We start from the raw sequence: 24,785 nt of genomic DNA on the forward strand, positions 1-24,785 counted from the left end.
TTGCTTGAACTCAGTAAAGACTGGTCTGAAATTTTCTTCCACTTAATGGGTCAGCAAACATTGATCCATTTTTTCACTTCTTCATCTCCTGGCTCTTCATTCAGAATTTGAATGGTGTGAATGCTGTGAAGTAAGCCATTCACTAAGTAATTTTGGCTTAAAACATTCAATGAGAAATACAGGTTCTGATATATCTGTATTTTGCCAAGAGTTCCAGTGAGCTGTGCAAACCCCCATCCCCCAGCTATAAACCTAAACAAATTGAGGAAGGCCTGGTGTGCAGCTATAGCATGAAACTAATATCTAAAACCTTCACAAATCTCTTTTTCTCTGTCTCATTACCGTTGTTTTTAAGCGGCTGTCAGGATTTGCTGCAGATGGGAAAATAGCTTTTCTTCACCCCCTCACCCTCTGTCGCCAAATATGCAATTATCAGAAGAAGCAGTTCCTGTAAAATGTGTTTTTCAATAAGAGCACACACTTTCTGAGCTGTGTTATTATGGTTTCATTTGATAAAAACAGTAAAGCACACATAATTTTACACAAGAGAAGTCCTCCTGACCAGAGTAATGCACACATTTGCTGGCTCAAATAGTAACATCATTTGGGATGGAGGTAGAAAGAAAATTCCAGATAACTGAGATTTTACGAAAGCATATCGTGTTTCTAGGGGTGTTTGGAAAGACAAAAGCAGTCACTCAGTCACCAGTTGGCTTGGCTGGTAAAAAGCACACATAGTTCTCCTGAGGGAATAAACTATATAGTGCCTGCAGCAAGAAGGAGTTGGACTGGATGATGCAGGAGATAGGTCCTGATCTGCACTACAGGCATCAAAAGAGAAACAGCAGCATTAATCCCTTTTGCACATTTTTTTTTTTTCCTCTGTGGAAAATGCTAGTAATTGCCTTTGAAGCGTCAGTGTAGCGCACGGTGCTGAGTAACCTCAGCTGCTGCATTCTGCCCACATGAGCCTGCCAGCACAGCGAGTTCAGGGGCAGCAGATGGGGATATGACATTTACAATGGGAAGAGATGGGAAAGGAGGGCTGGCATGCCTGGAGAGCTCTGGGGAGAGAGGACAGGAGAAAGGAACTGTGGAAACTCTCTTTGCTTGCATTAGAAATGAGTGGACTTTAGCAATCCCAGAAAATAGTCACCGTGCACGTGCACTGAGTTTTATGGATCCTAGACACGGCCCTTGCTGCATGCTTCCTGTAGATAAGTATGTCCGTGACATCTTTTTCTTGACATACATTTCATACTGGCAAAGAGAGGCCTTATATGTATATAAAAATATATATATGTATATAATAGATATGCATATACATATATGTATGTACATATACACATACACATATGTAGTTGGCCCAACAGTTTCCCAAAGCTTTTGCCTGCAAAAGAACCTTTTTCTGTCTTGTGATTTAGACTAAATACCTGTCAAAGGTGTTTTTAAAATTAAATTTCTTTCTGCCATAACTAAGAAATCAAAACTTTTAATAGCAAACCTGTTTCTTTGCTCACAGGATGGAACAGTCATTCTTTCTGAGTATTAAGGTCCCTGTATGCCCCTGTTTTCCTGTTCTGAACAAAAACTTAATGTACAACAGAATAGATTTTCCTAAACTGGAACTTCTGTTAGTCAGGCACACCCACTATGTTTTGAGTTCTCCATGACATTTGACATCTCTCCAGAAGAAATGCCTCCATCCTAATTTTGAATTTGGATTAATTCTCTTACACATTCTGTTCAAGCAGAATCAAGTTAGGCACTTCACTGTATTATCTATTTTTTCTTAAATTTTTAATATAGTTATGTAGTTTACATTTTCATTAATTGAAATTAAAAAACAAAACAAAACACTCAACTTCAATAAGTAAAGTTAAGTATAGAAAACATAGCAAAATGTCAGTGTTAGTCCTCTGAAAATAATAGAATTGAAAAACCTGCCCTTCACTTACAAAATACATTAAAAATACAAAGAATCAAACAAAACATAATACATACAGTGAGCTGCTGTTCATTTTGACCCTAAATTAACTCTGTTTTAGAATGGCTTGATTTTGATTTTTTTTGGTAGCTATCTTTTATGATCACATGTGGTACTGAAGAAATCTGTCCTATGTGTAGGGACATTTCACATAGTGCAATTTGATTTATATGTTTAAAGCTTTAAAAATAGATCAACAAGCATCATTAATGAAATTTTCACATACAACTGTCAGAAAAAGAGACTGTCAGCAGCAGTATGCCTTACTGATTCTCCAAGGTGCATATCAGGCTCTGACTGCTAGATATACAGTTTCTCTAATCTGTAAAAGTTTTGAAGATTTTAATATTCTAATTATGGAAGAAAGGATTTCCTAAAAAAAAAAAAAAAAAATAAAAAATTAAAAGAAATAGTTTATCTACCGTGAATCAAACTATTAAAATAAAGAAAAAGGATTCACAAATGGTTGTGTAAGAATGGTTGGGGGAAATAAATAGTTTTGATAATTTCAGAATGTTGTCTATTTATTTTGACCAAATAAGTTATAAAAGTATTGGGCTGCAACTCACTTAAATATAGAGGGGTCAACTTGTGGTAGTTGTACTCATGCTAACATCTACTTGACAATCTGAGTTGTCCAATAGGATGCAGATGCATAGTCCAGTTTATATGCTTATATGACTTTATATGCTGCCTTCTGGAATTGGTATGTAAAGGGCAATCTGAAGACTTAAAAAAATATAACAGGAAGCAGACTGGGGGAGCAGACCAAACCATATTTTTTGACATTTAGCATTTTTGGGTCTATAACAAGCAAATGCTATAAGTATATAAAATATGACTGACCTATACAACTCCTTCTTTTGCACCAGCATTTAATTGGCTTGTTGCCTCTCTGCATAGAGAGGGGAAACCACAGACCTCACAGGGTTTGTTCTTGGCTTAAGCTGAAAGATGGTGCAAGTCTTTTAGAAGTGATACTCAAAAGCCTGTGAATGAGTCACCCGAGCATGAAGATGATTAACAATTCACTGCCATGACTGGCACTAGGATTTTAGTGAAATCCTGGACCTGACTTGCCAACTTCTGATAAGCCATACTAGAGGTGTTGAGCGTCTCCAAATCTTATTGGAGGTACTCAGCAGCATACATTTTCGTATGTACCAGTCTTAGCACAGTCCTGCAAGTATAAATGAGAAGTCTGTGATAAAATAAACAATATTTCCTTCCAGGCTGGTATTGGTTCTGCTACAATGTTAACTCGATTCCCGTGCATGGGAAAGGGAAGCAACACAGAGAATGCCTTCTTCTGGCCTCTGTGGAGGGACACTGATCAGCAAAGCTCACCATCACAGTCACTGTTGTGAAGGGAGCAGAAACACAGCTGCTTCATTCTTCACTGCTTCTCCCCCAACAGTCACAGGCAATCTTCATAGAATTCTACTCTTTCACAAAAAATCACAGTGTTCTGGGGGAGAAAATGTGGAATAAAATGATGATTGTTGTTTCAGCTTTGAAAGTATGGAAGAATATATGGAAAAAGCATAGGTGGGGTAAAGAGTTACATAAAATAGATAATCAAATGCAGCAAGATGTTTAAAATATTTATAGATCACAGTATCAGTGAGTCAGGCAGTAATATTAGATTCATTTGAAAGAGAAGATTTTCTCCAAACATTCTGTCAATACAACAAGAATGACTAAGATGCCATAATTCAGTGAGAAGAGCTAAAATTCACCATAAGGTCAAGGTATTCAGCAACTACAATTATAATTATTTGTTTGATCACTTGTTTGTTTTTGGTATTTGTATTGCATTGATGCCTTCTGTAAGTAGCTTGTAATCAGGATTGTTGCTTCCCTGCTGGTTACTGTATAAATATTTATGAAATTAGTGAAGTAGTATTCTAAGGCTTCTTTGAAATGATTCATGGCCAGATCCAAAGCACATACTACGCATAAAGCCCCAAGAAAGTGACCCAAAAATCCCTTGATTTTGTAATGGGCAATGAGATTATTTGACATCTCTGAAGAGCATCGCAGAATTTAACCAAGTGACTGTGGTAAGATCTGAAGGTAGAGAAACTAATACAAGAAAAAAGCAATGCTTTTTGAGGCACATTGCTCACTGTAATCAGGAGGAAACCTTTTTGACTACTGTCTCTTATGGGCATTTCATAGTTTACCCGTTTCACAGAGGTTATTCGCAGGAACTTCTGTAACTGGTGCACAAGAGGAAAGCCAGTATCTCTCCCCAATGGACCTGACTGTCTACTTTCAGCTAAAACCCAGCACCATCTACTCTGCAGGGTGGTGAGCTTTCACCAAGGTATAGGTTTGAAGTAGTCTGATCTTATAAATTAGCCTGAATTGCCTAAAATCACAGTAATAATGGATAAGTATAATTAGGTATAATTTCCCTATATATTGCAAGAGTGACCTTAGAGGAAGTAAATGATTGGCACTGACAAGATGAAATTGTCTTGTCTCCTAGTCTGTTTGATTTTTACTCAAAGATAATTAGAGTCAGGCTCACTAATTACATAACAAGGTATTACATAACAAGGTATTATTTACATTTTGGCCAGTTACAAACTATGAAATACGAATGCATCTGGTCCCAAAGTTCAAGATACTGAAAACAATAAAAAAGAAGGTATTTTATACCAGGGTAAGTGTCTTGTCATGTGCGAAATAACATAGAGAGAACATAACAATTACATGGTCACCTGACCAATCTACACATGCCATGTTTTTCTACTAAGAAGAAATAAATATCAAAAGGTTAAAACAACAACAAAAACAAAACACCAATCTGATGGTTATCTTGCATTTCCAAATTTTTCAAGTTCTTGATCTTGAATTCCATGCACGAGGTTGTGAGTATTCTCATTTCCTCCCTCCCCTCACGCCATTTTAAATTTGTGAAGCAATTTGTGCACTTGTAGTTGAAGCGAAGGCCTCTTCGAGGGGTGAGGCTTTTGCCCCATTCCTCGGGGGGTGTTAGTTATAGCAGAACAGCAGGGATTTTCACACAAACCAGCAACTGCTACTTTATATGCTTGGTAATAAAACTTATCATATTCTACAGGGTACATTTTTTGTGTTATCAAGCATTATTCCCTTCTACATTTTATGCATTATTCCCTTCAGGAGATCTTGTTGCTCATGAAAGCAAACTGCACAATGTTGACTGAATGCTTTATATACTTTATTCATTTCTGTTGTAAAAAAGGAAGCAATATTTGACTATTTAAACTGGTAAGATAAATACTAAATTGTTCAAGAAAGAAATGGAATTTGCTTTGTTTAGGCTTTTAAATTCTTAATAACTCTTCCAAAGTTGGTACAAAGCCTGGAATAAAAGAGGGAGGTTGGCTGTAAGCTAGTGCCTCACTTTGTAAAATCAACAACTGCTCTATGAATTGGAGTGTTAGGAGAGCTTATTCTCGCTGAAGATTGACAGGTTATTATCTTGCTGAATAAAAAATGAGCAATCAAATGTGAAAGGAAGCTCTGTACTTGGAATCAAATTCTACGCATCCTCAAGCATGACACAAACTTGCTTAAGTCAATGAAGCCATTTTTTAGACAGACTTTTACGTCTTGGCCCTTGATAAGTGCCTACACATAATATGCACTTGTCACTAAGCTCCTAAATGGCTCAGAAAACTAGTAACATGGCAGAAAGCTGTTCACCTGTAGACTGTCAGTCTGAATCTGTCAAACAACCAAAAGTCCCTGCTGCAAGAAATTTTATGCAAAAAATTGAAACAGTACAGAGAATATTAAGGCTGCATAGTTATACACTCAAATCAGGAAGTGTTGTCACTCATTTTTAATGTGCTCCTTTCTGCTACAGCCTTGCTATTCAGTCTTTAATAACCTAATCACATATCGCATTTTAGGGAGTGCAGTGCAGGCATTTTCCCAAAATCTGCAGATATATTTGCTTTGATGAAGAGAAGTCTTTATGCAGTTTCTGAACACCTTGTAAGCTTATTACAGTCTAAGAGAAGGCACTTAAAAATAAGCACATATTTGAATAGCACAAGCACATCACAAGCCCTGCCTCATGATCAAAGTTTAGCTGTACGGGAAATGTCTTCACTGACAATCAATTCAGTTAAAATACCAAAGCTGAAAGGAGGAATACCTGTTTAAACTGTGTGTAAGTCTGTCCCTTATATAGTCAGCAATATTAGAATTCAGTAGGTATAGATTAAATAGTTTGTGCCTCATGGGATTTCATTGACTATCACCAAATTAAATACCCAGGTGCTAGCATCCAGACCTAGATGTTCCTTTTGCATTTTCAAAGGCAAATACAACTTATTGCAGCTTTACAGATAAAGAAGAATCTCCCCTAAAGTTATATTGCCTTACTTTTTTTTCCCTGTTACAGGTCTCCTTTTTTCCTGAAAATTTCTCTGTATTAGCAAATTTCCTCACCTCCCCTTAGCACATGAACTATGGTATAAAAATCTCCTACAACATGGTGAGGTTTTTTGCTTGTCAGATAACTCAGGGTCACTCAACTCCATGAACAAGTTAAAGTTTTGAAGAAGGCTTTAACATTGCCCACTGGCTGAATCGTCACCTTTATAGGCTCACTATCAAAAGAAACCTAAATGGCAATTCCCATAGTGATCATGTGTATTTCTCCTGAAACAGACCTGAAATTATAATTTGTTGGGAGTCTGATTCCTGGCCAACACTTAAAAGGATTTGCTATCAGGTCAATCTTTTCAAGAGTTGTTGAGTTGAAGGCAAAGTTCAGATTTAGTCATACAGCACTGAAATGAAAAGAACTATTATATATTTTTTTTTTTCTTAAAAAGTGGTGTTAATTATCCTACTAATTAGATCCAAACTAATTAACTTGGAGAGTGATTGAGATCATACAAGAAAAGTTGTAAGGAAAAGCAGTAACAGTGATACTAAGCCACCGAGGAAACAGGCAGCAGAGCATAGTCAAGAATCCCTTACTTGGTTTGTGCTCTGTTTGTGACTAAAACTGCTCGTGATTGCTCAAGCACCTTCAGAGCTTGATGATGAGGCCTGTGGGGATCTGACTGACTTGGCTGCAATGGTGTAAGTGTCTTGTCACCGAGGTCAGGAGGCCTCCTGTGCTGCATGCCTACCAATACCTGAGCTGCTTCTGTGAGCACCAATCTGGGGCTGTTACCACTCTTCTCTCTCGTTTTTCTTCTACTCCCATTTTGCTCTGAAGAAGGAAGAGGAGGCTATCTTATCCATCAGCATCTAAATGGAGAGTCATCTGGATGTAGAGAGAGCTGGAGCACCTCTGCCCATAGTTCAGCATCAACCTGAAAGTAAGGCTGTGAAATAAAGGACTTGAACAGCTTCTGTTGCCTTGGAGCTATTGTTTCACTCTCTAGCAAGGCTGCTTTGAATATTAAAGAAACTAATAGCAATTCAAATTAAAAACAGTGATTAACAGTATGTACCAGCCTAGTGTGCTTACACTGTAAGAAAGCAAAAGACAATAGAGAATTGTCCAAAGCCTGCATTGCAAAGGTGAAAAAACTAAGTGGTACAGTAGCTGCTGTAATAATGGTATTTTATACTGCAAAGTGACCCCTGTGTTGGCATTTCACATAAAGCCAAATTCTGGAGAAAACAGAAAGTATGTTTTATTTAATCTTTAATTTTAATTTAACTAGAAGCACATTTTCTTTGATTTTTTTTTTTTTTTGTGGGTTTTTGTTGTTGTTTTGGTTTAATTTGTTTGTTTGTTTCCCTGGGACACTACTGTGAATATATCCTGCAATGTCATGTCCATTAATATTATTTTCAGATGCAGTTTTGCCATTCTCTTTTATAGGCTTAGGATTAATTTTAATTGGTTTTGCTTCTGCTATTGTCTTCAGTTTCCAGCCCCATGCCAGCCATACGCCCTTACACATTCTTTCAGTTTTTCTTTTCAAGACAAGCCCTAGCTATTCTATGTCTTCTTTTAAATCTTGTTTTATTTACAATATCTGCAATAAATTTGTTCTGCATGCAGCTTTTGAATATGATATGTATGGTTAAAAATTATTGTTCTTTTAATCAGCATATGCTACAGATATTTATTCATAAAGACAAACAGAAATAAACATAATAGTTTGTTAACAAATTATGTGTGTGTACAATATATATTTGTATACATAAAAGCTTTAGCAGCAGACATAGCAAAGGAGTGGGAGCTGCTTTTTAACACTAGCTGATGTAGTTAAAGCTCCTGTACTGCCTGATGTAGTCACAGGTTCTCCTCGCTCTTCCTATTTGGATGAGGCTGCAATTACCCTTACTGCATGAATATCTTGAGTTTGTTAGGATGGAAGCCATATTAGGATAAAAGAATATCAATAGACCTCTGTATTTCCCCTCTGTACAGACATGGATCTCATCCATAAAGTAAAGAAATAACCTAAACATTTTCTAAATTTCAATTTAAATCAATCAAACAAACAAAAAACAGACAAAGCCCCAAATCCTCTGACCGGGGGAAAACCAGCAAGAAGTTATTTCTCTGTGTAGGCTGTACCTTGTGTTAAGAGGTGTTAAGCAGCCACAGCTTAGAGTATTACAACATCAAGGGTGCTGAAGAATCCTGTGATAAAATGAAGCCAGCTCATTTGAACACATGTGTTAGGGATTTTCAGAAATGGCTCCTGTGTTTGGTTTTACTCATCACAGTCTGTTCAAAACTGGAACAAACACAACTTTTTCTATTCTCTTACATCTGTTGGGTAAATTCCATGTGCTGAAAGCTGATACAGACCTATTAACTTTATTTAGAGCTGGAAAGTCTTTGTCCTTCTTCTGGTAAGCCAATGTGACACTGCAGTTTGGATAGAATTTTTTTGCCTCTACAAAAATATTAACAATTAATCAGAACTAATGCTGTTGCAGAAATTATTCTAATAGAAGTCCTACACCTATAGGACTTTCCATAGCTTTGGAAATCCTACATTCACCTACTTGCTCATAGGCTATGTTTTTGATAATGAGCAGATATGGGACTGCAGGGATACTCCTTTTAGTATCTGTCCCATGAAATGTGAAGGAAACATCACCATATGTTTCACTGAAGTGCTAAGAATAGCTAAATGTCTATCTGTAGAAAGATTTGTAAAATTCTAACAGTGATTTTTCTAAGGTAATGTCTTCAGTCTTGGGATGATCACTTTCTTGATGCTGCTGCTGTCAGTTGTGATGGGGAGTGGTCCTTCAGATATGCTGGTAAAGACATCCTGTGCTACTGCTGGGTTGCAGGGTGTTGGTTGCCAACCTGCTTTTGCTCATAACATGCTGGATCAGAGCCATACAAAAATGAGAAATTATTGTTAGGCTTCTGGCCATGCTGCCCAGAAAGAGGTTTCACTAAAAACCTTGCTACTTAGGATGGCCAGGCACAGAGAGTTAAAGAGTGTGGAGACCCTGATTTTCTTCCCTTAACACGGGCACCAATGATCTCAAGCAATTTGGCAGACCACAAAGCTGGGAACATACTCTGACCACACTGGACTAGGCACAGAACCAAAGCTCTGTCCCTGACTGGCTGGGTGAAAACACAAGTAATTAACCCCCCTCATAGCAACAAACAAGTAACCCAATGGGACTGGATATATATTTAAAGGCAGAAACTTCAGTGCCTTATAGTCTTGTTGGACTTGTATGTGTTCCTTCTCTAAAGGATTTTCTGGGCAGCTTTCTTGTAACTGAAGTTTTATATCTCCATGGGTTGGTGTTAAAATTGAATGCAATGTGTTATTCTGACCTGTTTGCTAAGAAATTACAGGCCTGTGGGCTGCATGTGGCTTTGAGTTTGGAGGCTGTTCAGCAAATGGGGAATCCTTACTCTCTGAAATGTAAAGAAACCTTTTCACTGTGTTCATAAAATACTGTACAGCAGTGTTAGTGACAAACAGTTAAGTGTTTAAAGATAAAGGTGTTGATGTTGGCAAAGTGAAATGAAGAGAGAAGGTAGTTCATTAGACTTTCCAAGTTAGCACTTCATTTACTGAGCTTTGCCTTATCTGTTTAATAGCCAGCAGTGATGAGACTTTTCATTTCATACCTAAAGTGTTTTACTTTTTTTTTTTTTCTTTTTTTTTTTTTTTTTTTTTTTTTTTCTGGCTACTCCGTGGAATGTGAATTTAACTCTACCCTGAAGAAAGAGGTTCCACACAAAATTCTGCCACAATAATATTCTTAGGTTTCTACATACACAAGAGAAGGAAAGTCTTTTGACTTGAATGGAATATTGGCCAATTTATGAAGGCCTAAGAAAAAATAATTCAGCATAATCTACAGCCTTGGGGTTGGCTTGAGTCTGAATTTCCTTGCCTAGCCCTTACCTGCTACAACAGCTTTGCAGTTCACTCTGGAGACCCTAAGCTACTTCTGTAGGAAAGGTCATTGGTATTCCCAGTGACTACATCGATATTTCAGGTTGGAAATTTGGAGAAAATTCTTCTCAGAAAGAGCAGTCAGGCGTTGGAATGGGTTGCCCAGGGAGGTGATGGAATCAGGTATTCAAGGAAAGGTTGTACATGGTACTTAGGGATATGGTTTAGCGGGTGATATTGGTGGTAGGGGGGTGGTTGGACCAGGTGATCTTGGAGGTTTTTTCCAACTTTAATGATTCTCTAATACTGGTTGAAAATGGACTTACAATTTGGACCGTAACCTTAGGCTCAATATGTGACACAGTGTATTCTCAAAATGAAGAACTTGAAACTTTAATCACCAAACATGAAAAGGCTATTATTTGCCAAAAACAGGTGGCCATTGCTATCAAACACGATGCTGGCTGGATTGTCAGAATTGCAACAGAAATAGAACAAACTGCTGGACATCATTGGTATGACGTTTTTATGAGATAAGTACCATCTGCAAATGGCACATTGCATCTTGTGTTACATCGTATGATCATTGTATTATTGTGTTGTATTTTATTAGTTTTGCTATTAATATGTTTTTATATCCATGTTTATCACTTATCTCATTGTGTTGAAAGCATGTATTACCAACTGTTACCTGATAATCAACTGTCAAGCTAGACTTGAGTGCTCAGATCTTTCTTATGTCTTCATCGAGGCAAGAAGAACAACTGTACCTACGCTGTCTGAGATGTTGGGTTTGCTAGGTATTTGGTCCACAGCAAGGGGTGCATGTGAGTGCGCCAGCTCCTGGTCATGCCAAAACCTGGTGTACACTGGGAGCACTGCCATTAGGTCACAGCAAGAGCAATGTGTAGGCAGGACACAGGGCAGGAAGAGCTAAGGGCCACTCTGTTGCCATTGTCACCTGAGCCTCTTGTCCCCTGCAGCTCTTCTCTACTGAAGCTTTGCATAGAAGATGTCTGGCAGTCTTCAAAACCCACTAACCTATGGAAATGTGTAGATCAGCTATCTGAGCTGGGGTATAACCATACCAACTTACCCCCAAAAAAGCCTCTGGAGTGGATCCATCATCCGAGGCTTTTATGCTTCCAGTGTGACACAAGGGATGCCTGCACTGTGAGGGAGAAATTTGTGAATTAGTGAAGGGATAAATTAGAGAACTCACATTAAACTCATCTGTACAAAGGGGAGTGAGCCCACATTTGATTTTCTTTATAACCTAATGACCTCCTGAAATAAAGTTTAGTTTGCTGAGTATATTGTCCTATAAATTGGAGAGACCCAAATGGACGGCGACATTTTGACATGTGACGGAGATAATAAAGCAGCAGAGAAAGGGAAAGCTGGCATATTCATTCCTTAAATTAATGAGTATCTCTGATTGCAAAGGTCCACTATTCAGTGTAGATATGAGATTGATATACCATACATGGCTTAAGACAGCTGTAAATGATTGTGGATATAGAGTACCAATTTTATTTATTTATTTATTTTTCTTAAATAGAGGGAACAATGTTCTGGCTTTTCGGGAGAATAATCTTTGCCAGACACCAGATCACCAAAGCCTTTCAGATAAGAGGTAATGGTTGTTTATTTATTTATTTATTTATTTATTTATTTTTGTCTGTTACTGTTTCTGTCAGTGTTAGAAGATATAGCTCAAGACATGCCTTGATCTCAAAAGACCAGAGGTAAATTAAGGTTACTTGCATTTGTGCTAGTGGGGTGTATTTTAGGTACAATTATTTAATTCAGGTGCTTAAATGTTCATTTTTTTCTTTGTTTTAGCTTAAGAAAATTACCCCTAAAAGATTAGATCCTCACACATACCTTAGCTTTCTCTGAAGTTCTCTACTGCTGTAAGATTTTTCAGTTGGTTCCTCCTTTTCTTTCCTAGCTTTGTCCTTATCTAGGGAATTTTCCTCTCCCGAAGGAGACTACAAAGCTTACTGCATACCACGCATATCTTACATGCTGTCCTGGGAGTCAGCTGCAGAGTCACCCTTTCTGTCTGTTGTCCAGTCAATGAAAATAGATTCTCAGTCCCACAATTACGAATCATAACACAGTTCCTGGCTGTGTCAGCTTACTTTGCTTGCTTCACAATAACAAAAACGAAAATGGCAGGGGCAAGGTTTTCAAAGAGAAAGGCTGTGCCATTAACTAGTTAGTGAGTCAGATAAGCTCGTTACAAATCTACCTGGCAGATTTCAGTGAAAATTTTGCTTTCCCTTCTAAAAAGATGATCAACTCTATAACTCCTTGGTGTTTGGCAGGAAAACTGGCTGGCTGGAGGCACTCTGGAAAAGCTTCATCCCGGCTCTCTAACAGAACGTATTTTTTCATTAGTAGGTATTGCTTCTCCAGCACTGTCTGTCAGTGGCTTTGATTGCTGGAGATTTCTAGAAACAAAAGCGACAAACGTTTCATTTCCCCTGATGCTGCTGAGAAAAGCAGCAATTACCAAAATGCTATGTTTAAGGCTCTTGGCTTCTGTGTGCGAGGTCAATTGTCTCTCTCTGAGATTGAGAGCAGTTCACTTTGATAGATCTGGATGTACAGGCACTTCAGTTTCAACTGTTGCTGCTGTGTTTGTATTAGGACTACACCAGCAGTGGGTTAAAGCATGGGTGGGGAACACTCTCAAGGAACTTTGATTACAAAAGGGATTAATAGTCCTGTTACACAAAATTGGAGGCTTAATTCAAAAGCATGCCAAGCCCAACACTTGCTTTATGTCTGACACAGCAATAACTCACAATAACATCACTGCTGAGGATAACTGAATAAGGAATTCACCTGCACCTGCATTTCCCTCTTATGTTTTATTACCTGTTCCTTTTGAACTTCAGGAATTAGTTGGCAGAGAGATAGTAGCAAGAAAAGTAAATATATACTGAAAGATTGGTGGCTATATTCAGTTTCTTTGCACAGGAGGAAATAACACGTATTAGAAGAAATCTATAGTCCAGTGAGAAAAAAGCAATTGTAAGAGCAAGCAAGCCAACAGCAAAGTAAAACAATTCTACAGGGAGGTGACAAAGGAGTAGCAAAAAAACGGGCTGTGGAGAGGTCTGTAAGGTCTATCTGTTAGTGGTCTGACAGCTCCTTGAGCCCTGTAATGCTGGGCTGACCCTGCAGGAGCTGAGGCTGGGGCTCCTGTCCCTTTTGCTGACTCTGCCATGGATGGTTATCTCTGACAGAGCAAGCAGCTGAGGGCAGAAATCCTGGAGCAGCCCAGGGAAACTTGCCAGGTTTCATCTGTCAGCGCCTTTGATTTCTATTGCATGGATCTATGGAAAGTGGCTAATGAAGGTCTATGAGTTGCACTTACCATTTCCTGGCACAGGAAAACTGACGTGGGGATACAGCAATTCTCAGCGGCCTGCAATAAATAAATAAATAAAAAAAAATGAGGAAGTACCCTTTGTGGTCCCAGCAAGGAGTAATAAAGAGTGTGGGGAGGATCTGATCTGACATCTGGTTTGTGTTGTTGCAAGCCATCCCTCTGCATCCTTTCCCTGAGGGCTGGGGTGACCTGAGGGTATTCAGAGATACGGTTTTGGTTTGTCCCCACTGGGACCTTCAAAGTGACAGTTCATTTAGTTTTTTTGTTCTTGTCCTGTTGCTGGTGTCACAAGTAGTTTACACAATGGTCTTCAGAGAGTGAGTAGTAAACACAAAAATGCAATTAATTATCCACAGGAAAGATTGGCTGATGTTTGAGGCACCTTCCCAGGGCTCAGGGGAAACTGATTCAACCCCTTTGAATTGAATCCCAGACCTCCTGCAAGAGTACCAGGGAAACTGTTGAGTATTTCTGCCACCTCATGTCTCTAGCACCACAAACATGTCTGACTGGTGGTGTAGCTGTGGGATAGCAGGTTCTGTCACCCCACATGTGGCAGGATGGCTGTGCATGTGCTACATAGGGATAATGCTATGTGGTGCTTCTGGGGATCACATACCCTGGGCAGAAGCAGACTTCTGGACACACTGAAAAATGTGACAGCCTGGGAAGGGACAGAAAGCATTTGGGACTGATTGTTACGTGGTCTTGGACACTGATGTGATTTCTGCTGTCTTCAAGTGGAAGGATTTTGTATTGTCCTAGCAAACTAGCAAAATGCTCCAACAAAACAGCAAAAACTGTCCTCGTTCTGAATAAAACAAGCTGCAAAACTCTGATTTCTTTGACTGGTTCTTTTTGTAAAAATGTAGCAATAAGTAAGAATTAATTGTGTGCAGGTAGTGATGATGTAAATACTAGAGTTTTAATCCTCTTCTGAACAACCCTCAAGGAGGCCAGCTAGCCAGAAAAAGTCTGCATAGGACTGTTCTGGACAGGAACCCCAAAACAAGTATGAACAACATCTTACCTGAGTGTATACTGTTGACTTGTCAGCAAGTAACTTTTTGAGGATGGCATTTAATTGCCAGTAAAACTCTTGTAATGACTTTCACAAAAAACAGCTCGGCTGAATGAATGATAGACAGTGCTTGGGATTTGTTGTGGGTGTAGCTGCTTCTTCAGCTGACAGGCTTTTTAGAAGCAGCATGCAACTTTCTGTATATTATTTGTTATTCCATTTGAGTGAAGTAGGACCTTAATTTAGGAGCAAACTACAGGTGTTATGATGAGTTCCTTGGGATAATCTGATCCTGAATTAATCTTTATCCTGTCTTTTCTCCCTAAGAGGTGGAATTATAGATAGTCCAAGATTGACTGCTCACTGTATGGCTGTAAGTAGTCCATGTGTGTGGTGTTTTGGAACGTGGTGTAGCTGGTAGATACCTTCAACACTGGTAGTCAGAGAGAGGCTCAAATATTAACTCATGATTTGGCACTTTTTTCAAGAGGAAGGGAGCATGGCAGAGAGAGGCTGATGGAAAAATTTATAGTGTTTCAGGGAATGTTAAACATGTTTTTTTGGAATAAGGACATCTTGCCCAACTGTTATTCTCAAGTGAAATTGTAATAAGAGGTGTTAACTGGCTTCCGTCATATTAATATTCTGTCATATTAATATAGTTTCAACTGTGAAATATTTCACAATGTTGTCTGCACTTCTCCTGTGCTGGGATGCAGTTGATACCTTTTGGGAGTTCTGTCTCTGCACTTAGTGGTAAAAAAAATAAAAAGTACTGAAGTTGCTTAGGAGTACATGTTTCATTGATTTTCCAAGAACACTAATGGAAAGTATATGTCAAAAGCTCAGTCAAAGTTTACTGGCTATCATGACATGTAAGATATTTCCCTGGGGCTTTTATATTGCTTCCTACCTAAGCACCTCATAGGTTTTTTTTGTTTGTTTGTTTGTTTGTTTGTTTTTTTTTTCTATTAGGCAAACATGAATGGTTTTGCAGGAGTATAACAGGCTGGGGCTGGAAAAATACAAAAGTGATGTTGCAGAACTGTGCCTGAGATGTTATGTCAAAAGGAAATGTGCTTCTGGACTCCAGCAGTACAGCTAGTCTTTGCTTTGGGCTCTTTTTTGCTTCTCCTTCTCAGCATAGAGAGGCCCCAGAGGAAGAGGAGAGGGTTTATATGTTTTTACCCTCTTAGACATATATATAGACATACTCAAAGTGATTTTTCTGAAGTCCATGGGACTGCAGTGGAAGGAACCCAAATCCCCCTGCTTGCACCCTCAACATTTTATGCATAGGAAAGAAGAGAGAAAGAAGAGAGAAAGTGTGACAATGTATTCCAGTTTTGTCTTGCCTCCAGGTCAGGAATAGGTTATATGCACTGCTTGTGAAAAGACAGCACATAGTAGAATGCTGAGACTTTTTCTTCAGTTTTCCCAGGTGGGAAAGTGAGTTTGAATTTTGTATTCAGTCCCTTCTTCTCCAGGCAGCATCATGGTGGCACTTGTCACACTTCAGGGTAGTACAGCGACTTGTTTATCTGCTGCAGCAAACCCTGCTGAGTCCTCAATGGAGTGGAATTACACACTGGATGGCAACTTGGGCTGCAGCCACATTACTGAACATTTGCTAAAATTTCCCTTGGTTGTTGCCCTCAATCTAGACCCCACCAATGATAACATTGTTCGGAGAAGTAACACAGAAAAAAAAAAAAGGAAGTTGTTTGCTTTTTAACCAGATTCATCTAGCTGGAGGAAACTAGATGCTGTAAATATTAGCCTGTGCTCATGTTGCTTTCCCTGTTCTGGCAAAGCTTGGGTTTATTTTTATTGAAGGTGTGGGTAGAGTAACAAACCATTCTACTCCCACCCAGCACCAGACTGCCATTTATTCAAAACTTATAAAGAAAGAGATCGATCACAGTGTCTGGATTCCTCAGGGTTTTCAGTGTTAGGCTTCAGGAGCTGGTGAGGAAGGCTGCCGTTGTACCATTTTAATGCATTTGCCCTCTTTGTGTCAAATCCTGTACGGATATGGAGGAAAGTGCTTGTCCTGGTGAGAAGCTGGGACTTCTGCTGGCACAGCACTAAGCAGGGTAGCTCAGACAAGAGGGCATGCGGGGTGAAGAGCAGCTACAGCAAACAGTTCCTGCAGCAGAGAGGGGCTGCCTCCTGAGGACATGGTGGATTTTAATTCTTGTTTTCATAACACAAGTTTGAAATTTGTTATTCAGCCAGGATTAGGGGGCAGGGAGTTTCACTGTCCATAAGTGAAATAATAACCACGCATGGCCTCACTCCATGGTCTTCAGGAGATCACAGTCTGATGTCCTGCCATTCATGCCATGTGTAATTTGTGTCATCAGGGGAATTATTTAGACAGAGGAAGAGATTTTAATTAGAAGGGCAAAAATCCTTCAGGATAAAAATGGCTATATATTAGTGTCAAACTTTCCTGTCTTGGCACTGCAAAGAAGCAAATGTGGATTAAATATTTCATATGAAGAACATAGAAATTATATAGCTAAACAAAAATAGATGCCTTTCTTCTTGGTGTATCTCAGTCAATTCCTTACTTGGAATTTGCATATCCACTTCTCCATCACTCGTACATGCACAAACCCCATCCCACTGCCTTCATCAAGTCCTCACAAGTCCTGGGACTTGCAAGAATGGACCATGGAAGTGGGCACACCAGGTGAAGACAGTTTGTTTCAGTCACTAGCCTGCTGTATAACAAGTGCCGTAGACACTCACTAAACCTTGCTTGTTTCACTGTGGCTCTGGGTTCTTTAAAGCAGGTGCTAAAAAAAGACATGAGGGTGGAATATGGAACTTGATCCTGTGTGCCCTCCATTCCCCTGGAGGTGGCAAGAGAGACTCGGGGGAACTAAAACATAAATAGAGCTTTTTTGCAAGGCTCACAGTTAATGTGTCTGTACAATAAAAGGGGGGTGAAAAGAAGGAAGGAGATATGCAAAGCTGATACTGATGGAAACCCTATTACTTAGGCAATGTTATTCAAGAACAAATTATCTGTGAGAAAATATGACACTTGTAATGTGGCCAAGGCCTTTGCAAGCTGTGGAGCCAGCTGCATAGGCTTGCCTGAGGCACTGACTGTGCCATCTGAGCAAGTTACAAGGAGATCTCTATTTCAATAAAGAGGAAAAATAATAGTGGTTCATGAATATTAGGCACTCTGTGTCCTGCCAGAATGTTATTTTTTCATATCAAGGGTTTGATTCTTCAGAAGTGTTTTTTTGTCCCCTTTCAGAATGCTGACCGATTCAGTAGAAAGAGAGTGTAGGAAGCAAGAAACATTCTCATCCATGAAGTATCTCTGCAACAGAGCTTTCTGGATTGTCCTGTGTCTCAAAGACTAGTTCATGGGGACATAGTGTGTGATTCAGCCACGAACGGGATGAGATTCCTTTTGCCAAACTACAGGCATCTGCAATGCCTACATCCAAGCTAGCTGTCAACTTGTCTATAATAGTCAATGGAGAGAAATAAATAGCTACACAGGATTGCTTCTGCTAAAGTGTTTCAGATGTCAATGCACTATAGGGTGATTGGTGCCTGAGGAGTGCCTGTTTCTTTCTCTTGACAGTAGAGACATCTTCAGGTGTCTACTGTAAGGTTACGGAGAATGAATTCCACCATGAAAGAATATGTAGTTTTTAAAAGGTTAGCTCACATCGTCTGAACAGCTACAAGGCATCCAAGCCTTGTCTTCTCAGCTTTTCTCCTTTAAATTGTCTGTGATAGATTCTCAGTTTTCCACTCAAATCAGTTTTCCACCAGAACATCTGTCAAACGTTTCTCCTGCCTTTCCTGCACATGCAGACAGAGCAGTACCTGGCTTCTGGCTCTCAGCACCTCCCCAGTGGTGCCCTGCCTCTCTCAGGTAGCCCCTCAACCTAGACTGGCTGACTCTACAGGTGTCTTACATACTATAAGGTGAGTTCTGATGTCCCAATGTGTAGTATGTTGATAAACTGGGATGACAGTGCAGCTAGTCAGGATTTTTTTGATTAATATTCCTTGCTGGAAAATGAGTGTTCACAGAAGTAAAAAGGACTGGTAGGAATACACTAATTCCAAATACATTTTTCTAGTGAAGCCTTTTGCTGTGTGGTACTGGGAGAGACAGTGAGCTTGGTCAACAAATACAAATAACCTGGGTTCATGTCCTGGGAGTATTCTGTTTAGATTCTGTTTAGGTAGATCCACTATCAGCCATTCTGGTGAGTGTGGAAAAGGGAACAGAAACATTTCAATATATATATTGAAATATATATATATAAGGGTATGAAGGGACCTTTCATGAGGTCCAGGACACCTCATGAAAGAGGCTGACAAATTTAAAAGCACCTGACTTTTGCTAATAATACAAGAGTGACGAGCAGGGTAGTTTTAGGTTTGACTTATGTGAATGAATTACCTTTAAAAATTGTTTTAAATGATGGTAGTCCAGATAGACTCAGTTCTAGGTGAAGTATAGTTTACATGTTGTCCATGGTTACCTTCTTTGCTGCAGCAACCCCAGGTTGTGGAAAGTCTTCATGAACTGAACAGAAATGACACTGGGAAAGTAAAGGAGAGATTCTGCAATAACTTCAAGTCTTTTTTTTTCTTTTTTTTTTTTTTTTTTTTTTCCCAGGCTGGGAACATATACTGTGAGGAGGACATGTACTGTGTCTAACACACAAAGCCCTGCAGTGAATCCCCACTGAGCTGGAGGTGCACAGAAATGCTGGCGATGCTTCCTGTTGCTAGAAATATGTTCATCTTTAGATGACCGGAACAACTGTGTTTGTATTTAAAACACTGCCTTGCCCCAAATAATCCAAGTGCTGTAAACTGCCCTTGGAATAGATGAGATGAAATTCTATAGCAGTGCAGGTTTTAGAGTCTATCTTTTGTGTGTGTGTGTGTGTAAACTTACTAGTGACCTTATTGTGTGTGGTAGGTAGCCAGTAGCCACTTCAGTTAGCATTCAGTGCTGTAATTAACTATAAATAGCCTTGCCAAGATCAATAATTCACATATTGATCTTTTACATTCATTATTTTCTATATCTGAAGAATGCCTAGTGTGTAGAATTATATAAAAAATCATTTGGATGGCATCCTGTGAGATCACTGTCTACTTCCCAAAAGGTGAGGGAGGGATACATCATGACACAGCTGTTGGGGGAGTTGCTTGTCACCCCCCTTGTCCATGGCTGACTGGACCCTGCAGCAGCATGCTACCCTCACCACTATTGATTGTAGCTAGTGCTGTGTTCTCTTTGAGTACCCACTGAGCTGTATAAATCTCCAGGGCTGACCTATGCTGTTCTCTGCTTAAAGGCTTTGGCTATGACCAGATATGTCTTTCTGAGAGCTTTGTTTGCTGGTCAGTGTGGGAGATCTGGAGGTGCAGGGTAACAGCATCTGCCACCCTGAATGCATGAATGTTTGGATGAAGGACAAAAGGCAGGTGGCAAATTAGGACATGAATTTCTCTCTGCGGCACCCACAGCCAGTTCCCTGTGTGGCCAAGAGACACAGCCAATCACTGGGATTTGGTACCTCCCCCTCATCCTCTCTTGCACCCACCCACAGTCTGTCTGTCCCTTCTGCACACCCTTTCTAACATCCTCAGTGACATTAAGTGTAGAACCATCAAAACATGCTGTTGAAAGTCCTGTGAGGAAGACCCACAGTGACAGAGCTGGAGCAGGATGGGGGGGTGGTGTGTGGTGCATCTGGCTCCAGTCTGCTCCAGCACCAGGACCCCAGCTACAGACCTGGGCCATCTAAAGGCACCCCTACCAGATCTGAATTTTATCTTTCTTGCTTCTTGCTTGATGAAGGAAAGCAGCTTCCACACTGATGTTGCCATGCCAGCTAATGCTGTGCACATTCACCAGCTAAGGACATGGCTGTCTTCTGCTCATTCCTCAGCACCAGGAAAAACAATCTCCCCAGGACCCTTCCTTCTCCAAGCTCAAACCAGAAAACTAGTGGTTAAGAAAAAATAAATATGAAACTTGGAAATATGTTAAGTGACAGGAAAAACAGCTGAAGAGCAGCTAAACTCCAACTGCAGCAAGTCTGTATTCCTTGTCCCAACTTCCTTCCAAACACCTTTGGAAATATGCCTATTTCATGCAAGCCGGATTTGAATTTCGGGGAATGCATGTGCACTACTACTACGCTATAAATAAGTCTGTTGTAACAGGTCCACAGGCTGAGCTCATCCAGCTCCTCTGAACCCTCCCACCCGTGCTTCTTTGGATATGCCTTTGGATTTGCACTGACAAATTCAATAAGGAGTCTGACCAAAGCAAAACTCACCTGCCCTATGTCTCAAAAACAGAACACTGAGGTCAGGTCTACTCGCAATACTTTTGTTGTTTAAATAATGCTGCAGTCCTTCATCAATTCAAATGGGATTTATTTTATTTTATTTTATTTTATTTTATTTTATTTTATTTTATTTTATTTTATTTTATTTTATTTTATTTTATTTTATTATTTTTTTAAGATTGGCTTATATCACTTCAAGTTCTGTCAGTTGTATGGAAGTAATTCATGTGGACTTGCACTCATGAGAGTACTGCTGTACTGGCAGTAAGGCATATCTTTTTTTTGTTTCTTTCTTTCTTTTTTGTTTTTTTTTTTTTTTCTTTTTAAGAGTAGAAATTCTGGATTGTTACAGCTAAATTTCTGAATTCTGAGATATTTCAAGAAGTCATTAATTCAAGCGTGTAGAGATTTTTCATCTCCATGCTATGTTTTGGGCCATGAATTAGGAGGCTTACAGTGACAAGTTTAAGGTTCTGTTTGCATGCATGTTGTAGACAAAAGAATAGTCAATTTGGTAGGAATGCTTGCTCTCTTCAAAGATGGATTTTGGGGCATTAATGCTTGGAGTGGCCAGAAAATGATGTTTATCACAGAAGCCAACTTGTGATTACACCAAACTTTGGAAAACAACTGAATTTATTTTCTGGCTGTTGTTTGACACGTGGAGCAGCAACATAGCAAAAAAAAAATGCGGGGTTTAACAGTTTATGCTACTCTCAGCGCATTAAGTCTTCAAGGCTGAAGAAGAAAATCAAATCTAGTTATTCAGAAAAACAAAAACACACCACCAAAACAAAACAATACTAAACAAAAACCTTTTCACTGTTTCACCTTTATAATCTTAATTGGTGTGAAGGCTGGCATCTGAAACAAAAATAAGAGTGCATTTAATTTCATGTTTTTGTTTTGTTCAAAGACAGAAATGTGTCCATGCATTAGACTTTTTTTATTTAAATATCCATGGGAAGTTGCATTATGTCAGTTTGAGGTCAAATTTAACCATTTTAGACCGTAAAAATCTATGATAAGAGGTTTCTAAGATTTTATTTCATAACCCATTTAAGTAATTTATTTCAAAATGTCCCTTTAAGTATTTACAGCACAACTGCAATGTAGGCTTGCTGCCTGACAACAAAACTGACTGAAATACAAATGAAACTGTCATCATTCAAGTTGAGTGAAACATCAAAAGAAAACAAATGACACAAATGATGGAAACTAGGTTAGCTTTTAAAGAGTTCCGATTATCGTTGATCTAACATGATGTTAATGCAGGTGGTTTCGAGTATCTTGCATTCTCCATCTTTCTGTATATATTTAATTATTTCTTATTTGTAAAATCCTCATCTGTAAGATCATCTTATTGCATTTATGCACAGCTGGGTTCTGATCCAAGTCTGATTCTACTGAAAATTGTAGTGATGTATGTAACAATAATAATTGCTTGCGTGAGACATTGTGAGAAATATGTTCCTAAGTAACTTTTCTATTATAAAAGATAATTCTCTTGTATCCTCAATCAGTTTATAGTAGTATTAATAGTTTATAGTAGATAAAGGGACTTGGACATACTGGAGAAGTGGACCCATGTGAACCTAATGAAGTTCAACAAGTCTAAGTGCTGCACCTGGGTTGGGGCAATCCCAGACATGAGCACAGAGCAGCAGAAGAACTCATTGAGAGCAGCCCTGTGGAGAGAAACTTGGAGGTTCTGGTGGATGAAAGGCTCAACATGAGTTGACAGTGCATGCTTGCAGCTCAGAAGGCCAACTGTATCCTGGTTCAACAGAAGGCCAACTGCATCAACAGAGTTGTGACCAGCAGGTCAAGGGAGGAGATTGTCCGCCTCTGCTCTGCCATTGTGAGGTCCCACCTGGAGGGCTGTGGCCAGGTCTGGGGCGCCCAACACAAGAAGGATGTGGGGCTGTTTGAGCGGGTCCAGAGGAGGGCCACAAAAATGACCAGAGGGCTGGAGGACCTACCTCTCCTACAAAGAAAGACTGAAGGAGCCGGGGATGTTCAGCCTGGAGAAGAGAAGGCTCCAGGGAGACCTCATTGTGGCCTTTCAATATTTAAAAGGGTCTTATGAAAAGGACGGAGAAGGAATCTTTACTCAGGTAAATAGTGATAGAACAAGGAGAAATGGTCATAAACTGAAAGAGAATAGATTTAGACTAGACATTGGGATGAAATTCTTCACTGTAAGGGTAGTGAGGCACTAGAACAGGTTGCCCAGAGAAGATGTGGATGCCCCACCCCTGGAAGTGTTCAAGGCCAGGCTGGATGGGGCCTTGGCCAACTTGATCTAGTGGGTGGCATTCCTGTCAATGGCAGGGGGGTTGGAGTTGATGATCTTCAGGGTCCTTTCTAACCCAAGTCATTCTATGATCCTATGATCTATATCATCCTAGTCCTTCTGAAAGTAAGAGGAAAAGGGTACAAGGAGTCTGGATGCACTGTACTCAGTGCAAACAGAAGTAACTTTTTCAGTCACAGTGTGGTAGAAATGGTAGCTGCAGCTATGAGATTGGTTTCATAAATCTGTTCAGTCAGTTTTGCTACCAAGTCACTGCAAAATAGCCAAAGCTTTTACTCTGAGGATTGAAATAAAGACTAGAGCTCTCTTTGAAATGGGCTGCAAAGGAGATGAAGCTCCACTTCAGCAAGAAGTCTGCTCTGTTTCTTTTGTAAACCTTACCCTCACTCTCACCTAGGTCACTTTGAGTATGCTGCTTTGACTTCAGAGTACACGGGGATGTAAAAGACACTTTGAAGGAAGAATTTAAATAAAGGATGAGGTTCAGTGTCAGAGACTGATAGACTTAGCTAGACACCTGCCTTTGACAACCTTTGCTAGAGCGGGCAGTACCCTGCTGCCTTCACTGATGCCTTTGATGCAGGACCACGTGAGAAGTTATTATTTCACTTGGAGAGAAGAGCTGAAGGACTAGCTATATGAAGACAACTGTGGGTTGTGTTGGAAGGATCTGTGGCAGACCAGAAAGGGGTCCTGTTTGCAGTTCTGGCTCCGGTCCTGTTTTATCTGTTTGTTAATGACCTTGTCACAGAGAGCAGTTCTTTGCTAATAGAATTTGCTGACAACATGTTTTTAGGACAGAGATGAGTCCTAATACAAAACAAAACCAAAACAAAACAAAAACACCACCAAGGGGTATGACTGTGATAAATAATGGGGTAACAGAATTAGAGTTGAATTTAACGCTACAGAGTGCAAACTCATGGGTTTAGGAAAGAATAGCAGCAGTTTCTTGCAATATGACAGGATTTCATCTGTTGAAAACTACAAAGTTAAAAAAAAAAAAAGTCAGAAACATCTATGGTGGTAATGGGGGAGAAAAAGCACTGAAGATATTGAAATATATTACATAGCGCCTTTACAGCAGATATTTCCATAGGGATTAGCTCCACAGGGATAAATTCCACCATGTATGACCCTCTGCAAGGCACTGTTTAGACTTTCCCTGTAGAGTGTGTATTGTGCTGGTCATGCATAATCAAGAATTATCAACTCATTTTATAATACTTGCAGAAAACAATATTACTGTGACATTAACGATATTTACAAATGTATTAAAAACATGTTACTTAGTCTAGCAAAATGAATTGCTTTCTGGGAATTGCTCAAGGCTAC

At 39.5% G+C, this 24,785-nt stretch overlaps 1 protein-coding gene across 1 annotated transcript in view; it reads left to right on the top strand.

Moving 5' to 3' along the window:
• LY96 (lymphocyte antigen 96) overlaps window positions 1-19,647 on the top strand; it is a 28,699-nt gene extending 9,052 nt beyond the window's left edge. Inside the window, exons 4-5 of the mRNA XM_082752701.1 lie at window positions 11,909-11,983; window positions 19,441-19,647. Coding sequence (XP_082608827.1) covers window positions 11,909-11,983; window positions 19,441-19,460 — 95 coding nt within the window. The 3' untranslated portion in view covers window positions 19,461-19,647. The remainder of the gene's footprint in view (window positions 1-11,908; window positions 11,984-19,440) is intronic.
• Window positions 19,648-24,785: the final 5,138 nt, after the last annotated feature.

The sequence above is a fragment of the Aythya marila genome (assembly GCF_965140915.1).
Source record: "Aythya marila genome assembly, chromosome: 2".
Classification (NCBI taxonomy): domain Eukaryota; kingdom Metazoa; phylum Chordata; class Aves; order Anseriformes; family Anatidae; genus Aythya; species Aythya marila.